At 40.4% G+C, this 13231-nt stretch overlaps 1 protein-coding gene across 1 annotated transcript in view; it reads right to left on the reverse strand.

Annotated features, from left to right (window-relative positions):
• Positions 1-1214: 1214 nt before the first annotated feature.
• The window catches only part of LOC144039012 (inactive serine protease 35-like), a 64435-nt gene continuing 52418 nt past the window's right edge, over positions 1215-13231 (reverse strand). Inside the window, exons 2-4 of the mRNA XM_077551863.1 lie at positions 5304-5372; positions 3670-3817; positions 1215-2732 (exon numbers count right to left, since the gene is read on the reverse strand). Of these exons, the coding sequence (XP_077407989.1) occupies positions 1480-2730 (1251 nt within the window). The 5' untranslated portion in view covers positions 2731-2732; positions 3670-3817; positions 5304-5372 and the 3' untranslated portion in view covers positions 1215-1479. The remainder of the gene's footprint in view (positions 2733-3669; positions 3818-5303; positions 5373-13231) is intronic.

A 13231-nucleotide genomic window follows, 5' to 3' on the forward strand; every position in this document is an offset into this window, starting at 1 on the left:
AATTATCCCTGTTCAGTCTCGTGTGTTGGTTTTTGGAATATTAGCACTCAATATGTGCTAGAATGATCTTAATCATGTTTTTGTCAAAAAGAGAAAATGTACTTACATTAATAGGCAGATGCACTGGCAGCAAAGTTAAAACACTGCTCACTTTCTGGGATGTTTTTGCATAGGATGAAGCCTGGTTTGGTTTTATGAGCACGGCCATCTTGGAAATCGAAGTTGGCCCAGGTGTTGCACTGATGAATCAATAATGGCTCGACTGCCTCCATTTGGCAAAATTGGAACTAAACCTCGATTTAGACCAGTATTCATCTGAAAAACAGGCAATTTCTCTTTTCATTTCAGCACTTTTATCTTAAAAATGGCCAAAAAAGAAAAGGGGAGTTAGCCCACTCTAGTTCTCAGTAGCTCATTTGTGTTGTACCTAGTACAGTTTTCCACAGTCTAAACTCACCACTTCTGTCTATCTGAACAACTTAGGAGACTGACAATGATTGTAGCTACTCGATTAATCCTCTCATTCTAAGCAACCTTTGTTGGTAGTATGCTAGTTGTGTTGTATGCTAGTAGCAACCTTTGTTCTGCATTTGTCAACTAACTTAAGATGGTCCCCACCTCCAAAACTTGACATACACATTGCACAATTTAAATTTTATTTTTAAGTCATGGTGCAGTCTCTAGCAAATGGTTCAAACCCTTGCCGATTGTCAAAACAAATCGATGAGAACTACACCGCTGTCTACGGGACGAATGCTGACAAACTCTAACAATGAAGCAAGTGCCCCCCAAAAAATGCTAAGAAATTGATGTAATCAAACACCGTTCCACAAATTGGGAGTGGCCAATCGTCCTTTGTTCTGCCAGGGACAAGGTTTGCACCAGACCAGGCTTGAAAGCAAATCACAGGTGAATGAGTTGATCCAGAATCTGGCTTGACACAGATTTAATTTGTAAGGTATATGGGTCACATGGAAGAAACTAAACCAGAACCTTATGAAGCTGTCAAGTAATTTAAACTAGAGAATGCTAACTACTGGTTTGAAAGCTCGCTTAGTGTTCAAGGCATTGGCAAAGTACCATCATTGGAACAAAGTTTGCCAAAAATGCCCCTCTGTAGTTTGTTGGCCGGGGTCTCCTGGGATCCAGTGGCAGATCTGTAGCCCCAATGACCCCCCTCCCTCCCTAACCTTTACCCACTGATGACCCGAGAACACCCCAATCCAATATGAATTGGTCTGGAAACAGGTCTAATTTGCAGTGTCTACCTAATTGAAGACAAGACGGCAATATCAAATGGTTGGACTTGGACTATTTTTATCCAGACTTTGGTTGAAACGGACAACGTTTATAACCTCACCAAGTAATGCGGTCCAAACAAAAGCAAACTGTTAGTGTGAAGACATTAGTGCCCTAAGACTTTTTGTACTGTAAAGGTTGGGCAAAAGTTCAACAGTTAAGACCTAATAAAAATGTAGTTCAAAGTGTCTTGCAGCGACCGGGGTCTCCGTGGATCCAGTGGCAGATTTGCGCGTATTTGGCAGGCGTGATCCTCACCGCCACGTTGAAGTCCCTCCGCTCGCCGTCTTCGACTTCTACCCTTTGACGACCCGAGAAAACACCGATCAATCGACGTTGCCACTTCCCTTTCCCGCCCTCTTGTCTCAGTCGGACGTAAACCCCTGCCCCGGTCGCGCCCGGCCGAGCGTCGCAGTGCTGGTACATCAGATCGTTGGACTCCTTTGCCACAGAGCAAAACCGGTAAACCACCTTTTCGCCGCCGCCGCCGTCGGCCAGCAGGCTTTTGTCTTCATCGTAGCCTGAGAAGTGAATCCGGGCTGGGTGGAAGGTGCGGGGTGCCACGCCCATCTCCATGAACTTCTTCTGTTTGACGGCCCTTCTGAGTTCCAGGAGGGCGTAGTCGTAGTCGAGCGCCACGGATGCGGTTGAGTTCCGAGTTTGGATCCATCCTTGAGGAATGCGTGTTTGTTTGACTCGTATCCAGCGAAAGACAGGCTGCCTCCTGGGGCGACTGATTCGAACCTTCTTCATTTTGTCTCTCGCTGTATCTTCATCAATTCTATTCGTCTCTCCAGCCTCCATGAGATCTTTTTGCACCCTTGCAGCCCTCCGCTGCCTCCTCCTCCTCACTCGTTTCTTTTTGAGTTGTAGCACTCCTACTTTCAGGCTTTTTACACTCTCCAGATAATAACTGCCGTCATGGATGCAGTTAGCTGCCGTCAGCACGTGCTTGGGGGACACCAGGACCCCGGAGCAGCCCGTGTTGAGGCGCACGGCGGTGACGAAAGGGTAGTTGGTGATGAAATGCCAATCGGAGATGACAAAGCGACCGTCTGCGCCGTAAACCTGCCGTTTCCTCCGAGTCGGTGACGAAATGTACGGAGCTGGTCCTGTTGCGTTCAAACCCCGCAATCGGACGTCAGTGCATGTGCACGTGCCGTTGTCGTACATCGTCTCGTATCCCAGAATCCTCTCTTGCTCTCTCGGGCTTAAGGGCGGTAAGCTACTTTGACACTCTATACCGCAGAGTTTCTTAAGTTCACCTTCATTCGAATCCCCAATTGGTCCTCGGAACAAAGGTTTCTCTTGAAGTTCGGTTTTTCGGTTTGTTAGCACCGGGAGCTTCTGCGTGGTCCATTTGAGCAACTCGCTGCTAGCATTATTGGCAGCAGGAAGGAGCAGCAGACAAAGGAGCCACAGCAGGCCCATGGCTATTAAAAACAGAAAGAATCAATGATTAGGAGTGACGTGAAGAGTCATGTCAGCAGATATGAGCTGTTTGGTTGATTTTATGTTATGTTACAAGCCAAAACTGGAGTTGTGTTTGAGCTTCAGATACGTCAGTACTTGAACAGCAAGGTTATATAAAACTAAAACTCAAAAACAATTTCGTTAACAAAATAAAATAAAACCGAATATGCATTTTTTTTTTTTTTACGAAAACTAACTGAAACTACATTTTATGTTTACAAAAGTAACTCTAACTACAATTATAGTGAAAACGTCCTTTGTTTTAGTCTTTGGTAATCAATTAACTACATGAGTCTTTGGGGATGATTTTAATGTGATTTATTCTGATATTAACCGGAATTACACAGAAGTGACGTGATCTAACAGCAGCCAATAGAAAAACACCTTCAGCTCCGAACTCGAAATGCAATGCTAGGTAAGAAATGCATGACTTTTTTTTCATTTTACCATGGTGTTTATTAAATATTGCGCACAAGTAATACACATAAAAAACCAACTAATACTGAAACTAACTAAAACTAAACTAAAATTAAGCAACTGAAACTGATAAAAAACAAACAGAACCGTCTAACTAATTAAAACAAACTAAATTTAAAAAACAAAACTCAAAACGAAATAAAAACTAACTAAAATAAAAATTTAACACTCAAAAGCAACGTCAAGGGACGGATGGGCGGATGAGTTGTTTCGAGTTGTTTTTAAACAGCAGATGGCGCCAAAAACGCTTTGGAACAACCACTTAGGAGGCAAGTGGTGTCTGTAATCTATCCCATTAAAATCCCCACATAAAATACTAGAACAACAAATTATACATGTATGTATTGTGTAACATTATTAATTTAAGAATTATCAAACAATTTAAAAAAAATTGCATACAGGAGAAAATTCAAAACTTACCTGAAACGTGGCAAAAATACCCTCCAAAATTCCAGCAAAATTCTTCTAATGACTACAAAGCCGCTCCGTCCAGGAGTTCCATCTTTTCCAGCCCTTTGTGCGCGGATCCTCACAGATATCAACTGTACTGTATCCCACTGCTGTAATACTGGAAGCCGAGGGGGAGGGCGCAGAGGAACATGTTGATGACATGAGGACATCACATAGTGGAGCCACATGAAGAGAAGTGTTGATATTTTGGCGGTAGTGATGCCTGATTGGATGCATTAAGTGCTTGTGCGGATTTAATTTTACAGCCATCCATCCATCCATCCATTTTCTGTATTCATGTACATGGCTCCTACTCCAGATGAAAAAATATATATTGGTCAACATAATGCCAATTGAAGAGAATGTGGAAATTGTAACAATAGCAGAGGAACACTGACAATCCAAAACAAAACAAAGAAAAGAGTGCTTAATATTGTACATTATACCAACATACAGCAATGAAATATTTACATAGAATATAACCTTAGCCTGGGGCAGTACAATACAGCCATATGGATTTACATGAAGAACGTCTGTCTTTCGTAAGCCACAGTATTATTAGTCATTCTTCACAGAGGATAAAGAATATTATGTATTGTTCATTTATCGGTCTACATGCGTTGATATACCATTTGTGTGCAAATATCTGTAAACTTTAACTGGGGGTTCAAAAAAATAATAATACATGAAAGGGTCTGATCTAAGTTTATCCAGAAACTCCATTTCCTGTTTATAATACACTTGGATTTTAATAACATGTCTGCATGTGATTCATATCTCATTATAACTTGTGTTTTGTTATCTTATTAGGTGGGATTTATCTTCAGGTTATCGGGATGTTATCTCGGGTTTGATTGTTGTCTCTCTGGGAGAGTTTTCACTCACAGGAAACCAAATTAATGAAGATACTGAATAAATGTTTTGGTTGGAGGGCGTCCAGTGGAACAAATGAGAAATGTGTGTTTGCTTTTTGACAAAGAGAAAGGAACAAACGAGAGGGATGTGTACTTTATCCGTCTATTGAACTATCCATTTAACTATTAACATCCATCTAGGTTGTTATTCAAAGAGTGAGGTTCACGTCCACTTGGGGGTGCCAGAGTACTTGAGGGGATGCACAGAAATGTTAGAACATTTCATTCAGTGATTTTGGCGTACCACTACAGTGAGCCTGCTTACTAGTAGTGGTAGAAATAATGCACTCATTTATCAATCAATTAGTTAATTAACCTTCTACATGCCAACCCATCCATTTATTGGTCATGAAACCCCTATGTAGTATTTTTAAATATCAACGAAATCTCTAGATTTACACTACACGCAAAAAAAAAAAACGCTAAGCATATTGGATGAATCTAAAATGCACTCGAACCTCTGTGACCAAAGAACTTGATTCCCCCCTTGAGCCACTGCTGAAGCCGTCAGCTGCAGCGGGGGGGAATCATCATTAATTGATTCATTTATATTTGATGTCGCATTCCGCAGTCTAGACAGCAGTGTCGTTAATGTTTTTTTTTTTTTTTTTTGCACAAATACAGCAAGATGGGGTCAAAACAGCTGCAGGAGAAAGACAAGAGCATGTGGACTTTGTGTTTGTGACTCACCCTTTATTCCCAGCTGCTCTCCTCACGCTCAGGATGTCCTGGCCGTGCTCCTTCAAGGCTTATCCTCTCCTTTAATGTTTTGTCAGGCCCACCAACGAAACACAAATACATGTACTGTACATGACATTATCTTGACATTTAATAAACAAAAATGAGAGCTTCGTTAACTTAAAATATGCATGATTTTTTTGTAGCTGCATTAATGTAGTTCTTAATATGGTGATGTTGGCACAAATGCCGTTTTTTTAAATAAAGTTTTTTATTATTAAAAGGGGAAGTCAACCTTTCTTGACAATAATATGTTATATGTGACCTCACTAGTCTAAACATGACATTCTGTTTAATATTACATTTTTGGAATATGAGTTAAGCAAAATCCAGATGTTTTTATCCATCTCAGGAGGTGGCCATTTTGCCACTTGCTGTCGACTGAAGATGACATCACAATTGCTCAAGCAACAACCAATCACAGCTCACCTGTTTTCTGACGCTGAGCTGTGACTGGTTGTTACTTGAGCAACTGTGATGTCATTTTCACTCGACAGCAAGTGGCAAAATGGCCGCCTTCTGTGATTATCTTTTTTTAATTTATTCTATTTTTTTATGTGATACATGTAAATTAGATTGGCTGATATTTGTATTATTCATCTATGTTAAATAAGTGTTTTTAAAAAATGGCCACTTTTATTTGATATTGATAAAAACTGCTGGATTTCGCTGCTTAGCTTATATTCCACTAATGCAATATTAACCATAATAGGGGGTCTACAATCAGAGGTAGCAAATATAGGTCCAGAAAGTAAAAACCCTGCCACAGTTTGGCTTTAGCCATTGATGCTAGCTAGTTAGCTCCCTAGCATTTAAACGAGAACCATGGGAGCTAGCTAGCTAGCTATAGCTAGCACCTAGGTGCTAAAGCCAAACTGTGGCAGGGTTTTCACTCTCTGGACCTGGATTTGGCACCACTGCTGACAATGAGTCTTTTAAGCTAAGATTAACATTCAAGATCTTTGTTTTGTTTTTTTTCCTTCAGATTTTAAAGATTAAAACATGAAAAATTAATGAAACACAAACACAGTTACAGAAGTGAAAGGGAAGTATATTTACCTACCTGAAAATGATGATGTCCTATTTGGAGGACACATCATTTACAAACGTCAAGTTATCCCTCCAACAGTAATAAGCAGAAGATTTGTTATGAATTTCCCCTCACACCAAAACTCTTTTTTGTATGTCTTTGCCTGCTGTAGGTCTGTTTAATGTATGCGTGTGTGTGGTCCATTAGTTTTGTTTACAGCCTATGCACACAGTCCTGCATTGACTCTGGTCTTCTATCACACAACAAGACAGGCGGACCATCGCTTCACGAGACCAGGCTGTGCATCAGCATGTCTACGGGAGGAACACATTTGACGTCTGTCGAAGTGAAAGCAGCTGTGTTGTCGCAGCCGGTTTTCGGAGCTCGGGGGCCTGATCTCTGACCGGCAATTCAAAGCTGTCCGCAGTACACTTTATGGCGATATTTTCCTTGGTCTATATCAAGTCTTAATATTTCTTTTGACTGAAATCCAGCCTGATATGAGTCGGAAGAAGTATGTTTGGGAATTGAGCAGAAAAGTCATCTCAGTCATGAGAGACAGCGGGATACATTTTGGCCCACATGGACAATGCGCTCTTCTTCCCTTTCTTCTACTTCTTCCATCTGTATGAACTCATGACTACAGCCTGGGTTTTCCCCTAATTTTTGAGGGGGGATTCATTTCTCATTTATACTCGGTATTTTGACTTACACAGAGAAAAAGAAGATAACGAGATACGAGCACCGTATGGTGGCAGTGAACTTGGTCAACTCACTCACAAAAAGCAACAATATGGCAAATACTTAACAATTCACCCAAAAAAGATGCTTGAAGTTGCAATATGAATGTAAACAAACATAAACTAAACATAAAATAAAGGCAATTACACATTGCGTATTTAAAACAACCAAACAACAGCTTAAAGACGGCCTTGCTAGCTTAATGCTGACATGTCAACAAGCAAATTAAAAATTAAATTAAATTAAAATGCTAATGTTAGCATCGATTGATGTTTGATTGCAAATGTGGAGCAACACGTAGACATAAGAGAACAGAAAAGAGGCTTGAAATTGCAATACAACTATAAACAAACATAAATTTGACATAAAACGAAGACAATTACACATTGCGTATTTAAAACAACCAAACAGCTGCCTAAAGACGGCTTCCCTAGCTTAATACTGACATGTGAACCAGCAAAACCATTAAAATGCTAATGTTAGCATCAATGCACGTTTGATAGTAAATGTGGAGCAACACGTAGACATTAGAGAACAGGACACACAGGGCAAATATTCTACTGTATAACCTCTATGAAAAATAACTAATATTACAGCATCTTACTGAGTCACAGTTGTGAAACGACTTTTCTTTATTTGAGTCTGAATGACGTGGATAAAATGGTGGACACACTAGGAGCAGCAAAATGTATTGGATTGAAGCATTAAAGAAACTCCAATTAATTTAAGTTTTTTTTTCCACTATGCTCCCTCTTCTAAGAGAATTCCACAAAAGTAGAATAAAATAAAATCTCTCTCTCACAGCTGATGATGTGGCAGATGACAGTGCAACAAAAAATGGCAAAAGTGGGCAGCAAAGGATAAAAATAAATAAATAAAGCAACAGGATTTGTTCGATTAAAACATTGGATCAACCCTTGAACTGGAGACATGTTGGAAAAGAAGAATGCTAGAAAAAAAAACCCACAGCTGCTGATCTCAATCTGGATTTATTACGTTCCCATGGTCGAGTTTCTCAAAATCAACCAGGAGAAAATGTGGAAGGAATGCTAGGATGAGCCGCTGCATGACAAGAAAGTTGTCTCCTTGCATGTGAACCAATTTGTTGCTCTAATTGCTAATTACCGCACATTATAAACCACATTAATAGAGCATGTACGGGCCATAACGTCATCAAACGTATGCCATCTGGTGTCATGCTGTACGTACGTGTGCATCCTTCACCGTGGTGAGTTCAAGTACCTCCTTTCTGCAGCTCTAAACAGGAAAAGGCTATGATTATAAACACGCCGCAATTATTTATGACACAAGAGCGAAGAATGCGGCCTGATAAATAATTGTGATAATGCGCGAGGACACGGCGCAACAACGCTCAACTGCACTCGCTTTAGCCCAAGTTGTTACAGTGGGAGACAATGTCAATACAGTAATCTTAAAAAACAACTTCTACAGACACACACACGACAAATGGCAGAGACCATTCGTTTGTTTTCTGCCTTTGTTTTGTTTGTGGACATTAATCATCGCGGGGCGTCAAAACAAAGACGCGGGTGTCTATCTAACACAAGACTAAAATACACACACACACGAAACAAAACGAAGATAGTGGATAAATAGCTGTCAGGGAAAAAAATTAGTAAAGTTTTTGTTAGTCTGGTTAAAATGTTAGGAAAACGACTTATGTTTCGATAGAATAAAATGAGAGCTGAATGATTCAGAAAAATAATATTGTGTTTTTTTTAATACCATAATATTGCGTTTTAATAAGCGATCTTTTTTTTTTTTTAAAGCATTTACAGCAACTTGACAAAAGTCTACGAAACAAGTGTCACACAAGGCTCAATATAAGCGGTTTTGCATCATAGTTTGCTAGTCAAAACTAGCAATTTGCGCCTACTGAAAACAAAGTTAATAGCAAAACTAAGAATTTGAGATTTTTAAGTTTATCAGAAACACAGAGACGGTCGCAAAAAGCTTCACTGGGCTGGACACATGCACGTCAATGCTATTGCTAGGTGCTACTTAGGCCATACCAGCTAGTTAGCATCGAGCTTCGGCTGGCTACTAGTGTGACTAAACACATTGCGGATTCGCTCCTGAGTCAGTAATCAATGTTGTCGCTCGCAATTCACCTTCATTGCTGCGAATAAGCTACGCTTCTGACAAGGAAGAGAAGACGCCGAGGCAATGCTAACTGCTAAGCTATAATGTTGCTGGACAAGAAAATACAGTTTGCTGCTATTCAATATAAATCTAGTGAAATTGATGGTAAATTTAAGAAATAAAAATGGTTGATTATGTAAAAAAAAAAAAAAAAGGAAACCAATTGTTCACTCGTTATGTTGACATTTTATTATTGATTAATAAAACCCTTTTGACTACCTGGGATTAACCTGAAAAACATTGCTCCTCAAAATAGCAAAGTTGCTCATCAAATTAAATCATTCACAAAACTTCTCGAAGAAAAATAATAACCTATGTATAATTATGTGTGATTCACTGTAAAAGTTTTACTTTTGTACATTTCAGAGTCTGTACTTTTTTCCTTTTACTTTGTTGAAGCAGTATTTTATATTTTTCCAGATTATTTGCGTACAAGCACAGTGTAAGTGTTTTTGGCCCACCTCAGCTGTTTACTCGACACAGCAGTGCAAAATCACATGCTCCGTTGTGGGGAAATGTGAGGCTCAGAGTGATAAGGAAGGGGATGGGGAAACAGCGCTACCTAGAGAGATTCAACCAGATGAGCGCAGGCGTCCAGCAGATGGCGCTGCAGCTCCTTCATGCGGTTGGAATGAGGCCTTTTGCCCGGATAGACCACATGGATAGACCACATTATTCTTGGACCAAAGACTGAATGATATCAGGGTATATTTGTGACACTTTTAGGGGATTATTAAAAGCTTTATTTTGGCATGCAGGAAAAGTGTGTGCGCAGGAGTAGTCCCCCCGCGCACATGCACGCTTTATTAAGTCAGTAATCGATCCTGGTGCAAACAGATTTGCTCAGATCTCCTGTTTTGTTCAGGGAACGAGTTCTCGTTTGAAAAAGATACACACTCAAAAGTTTTGAAAATACAGGAAATACAGCCACACTGCAGCTTACTTGATGTTTACTTTGCTGTTCCGTTTTTTGTGATGCGGAGGTGTGAAAATGAGCCCCCTTGCAGCTCCCTGACGTCTTTTTGGAGTTTTTAGTTTGCCAAATGTGACTAAACGGGGCGAGGAAGCGCTGCAGTGTTGCTTACACAGCAACGTCAGCGAATCTCATTAGTGGGCTTGCGGGAGTTTAGCGGGGGCTTAATGAATGCGCTCCTCAAGGTGGACCGTGCGAGCTTCAGGGTGGGAGCTTGACTTACGAATGCACCCCTCCGAGCTATCACTTTTACTGTACTTTGTCCTGTGAGACAAAATTTGAGGACGTACCAAAGTTTCGATGGTGGCAAGACTGCCAAACTAAACATAAAAAACAAAGAGACTACATTGTGCATTTAAAGCTTTGGCTCAATAATGCCTGGCTAGCTTAATGCTAATACATAATGGAAAATGCCATTGATGTACTAATGTTAAACAATGGACAGTTGAACATCCTCTGCGAACAATGGTGGCAAATCCAGGTCCAGTATTTAGCCCCTAGTGCTAGCTAGCTAGTTCCCTAGCAGGTAAACCTGCACCATGGGAGCTAGCTAGGCAGCGAGCTAGCTAGCATCTGGGGCTAAAGCCAAACTGTGGCAGTGTTTTTACTTTCTGGAGCTGGATTTGCCACTTCTGTCTGCGAATAATAACTTACTGTATATAATTTCAGCCTGCTGAGTCACTAAGAGTAGTATCTTATTCGTTTGTGTCTGTATTATACTGCCCCCTGGTGTCCAAGGTGGGCATAACAGAAGGAACAGCACAATGAATTGAATTGAAGCATTAAATCATGACGCACAGATTGTTTTTTTTGCATTCTACGTAATTATTTTCTGTAAGTACAATATTATGGAGTGCTCTTATCATTATTAAAAAAATGTTTATGATCCAGAACACAGTCTAACATTTATACTTGAAGCTTTGCATGGTAATTTTAATCTTTGTCTTTTGGTGCATTGTTGGACTCACATTAAAAGGTTTAGTGGGATACTCCCTCTCGACTAATGAAAATCCAGACAAAAAAGTAAAAATAGCTGGGAACGCAGAAGAGGGTTGAAGGTACGTTCTGCTAACGGGCTCACTGTAATCTCTTAATGAACTTCCACATAGATCTGCGGAATCTGAATGCATTGATATGGCCGGGGAATGGGTAAAGATAGGCTTGGATGTCATCATCATTCATAAAAGTGAATTCTGTATTAGTTTTTCTGCAACTCTTGAAAGAAATATTTGGTTTTACACGCCGTCCATGACTAAAGCGTGTTACTAATATGACGCAGTCAGTCAGTCGTGCATGCGGGGCACAAAACGTGAACGGCGTGCCCCGATCCCATCCTTTTGGCAGGCCGACAACGGGCAATGTCAGAAATCCCCACGTCAATCCGCCAATGTCGTCAGACAGCGCAGAGCAAGCCGGTGTCATCCACTTGACGGGTCAGAGGGCAAGTAAGTCGCCGTTTCGCACTTAGAGTCACAAGCGCTAAGTCTGACATTGAGCTTGCTGATGAATGAAGGAAAGTGGGAGAGTGCGGCCCGCCGTCTCGCCTCAGTCTGTGCCGCCGCGCCTGAAATATTCACCCAGAATCAACTTTTAAACAAATTTATTTTGGTATTATAGGCAACCCTTTGATTTCAGACAATTGCATTTTTCATTTCAAATGGCTTGTCCAGGCCTTTATTGCAGCCTCTCTGAGTTCATTTGTTTCTGGGGGGTTTCCTCCACTCTAAAAACAGTTTGGTGAAAAGTAACCCAATTACGGATCAAAAATGGACTGATCCACTTCATGGCTCAATTTGACCCAACTTTCTGGGTTGTTTTATACAAAATGACCCTTTTTTATTTACCGAAGTAAAGGATCTGACCAATATTTATAAGCTGTTTTACGGCGAAAGACCCATTACTTGACTCAAAGTTGGGTCAAATCGACCAAAGTGGTCCATTTTATCCATAGTTAGGTTATTTTTTACCGAACTGTTTTAGGAGTGTCCCTTTTGTTTAATCTTCTGGGGGTATAAAAATGCGTGCTCTATTGGGTTTAAGTTTAAATTTCTTGTTGCATGATGAAGCTTTTCATGATTTAGTTTGGTTGTATTTTTCTGTCAATTGCCAGACAAAAAGGTTTTGCAGATTTAATTCTGCTGACACCATCAGGAGTTTTTGTTGAATTTTAGGTCATTGAGGACATAATTAAGAGCAAGAAGAAGAGGCAGGGAAGGTCCCTAACTAAACAAGTCTGTGTGGAACCTCGGTTTGCAAACAAATTAGTTTAAGAACAATTTTCTCAAAGAAAAAATACTGCACATTGGATGCAAACTCTTTGTGATTTCCGAAACACGTGGAAAAATATGTTGCGGTCTGATGAGCCAAGAACGTAAAGCAGTTGATACAATTGCACAACACATACATACAATAGACTCGTCTAAACTCCACTCCTCCCCAAAAAATGCTGGTTTAATTAATTGCAATTATGACGAGAACGTGTAAGTGCACATGCATGCCTTTCTCTGTACATGATACGACTGCGCACACACACACACACTAATCTACAGTAAGCTGGTTTATGGGCTTGTCTGCTGTGACGCAAGTATGCTGGCTGACAGATTCTCCCTGACACCAACAAAGGTGCAGTGGCTCGCAAGCATGTACATTCTTCTTCCTGACAAACAGGGTCAAACTGAACTGCCGTTCTTCGATGACTTTTTCCAATATGTGCGCACAAAGTAAATAATAAAAGTAATGAGTCATTGGGGAGGAGACCAGAATACTGTACAGTACATGAATGATGGGTGTGCGTGCTGCATGTCAAACCTAACAATAAGTTAAATGGCTTTATTCAATTATGACGCTCCACTTAAAATGTTTTTTTTGTGTTTGTTTTTTTACTGAACCATAAAAACATGGTGCGATTGTCAAGGAAAAAGCAACCAGTGAGAATTAAGGCGAATGTGGATATTTGAAGAGGTTGTTTGCAAT

Source organism: Vanacampus margaritifer, chromosome 19 (genome assembly GCF_051991255.1).
Source record: "Vanacampus margaritifer isolate UIUO_Vmar chromosome 19, RoL_Vmar_1.0, whole genome shotgun sequence".
Lineage (NCBI taxonomy): Eukaryota > Metazoa > Chordata > Actinopteri > Syngnathiformes > Syngnathidae > Vanacampus > Vanacampus margaritifer.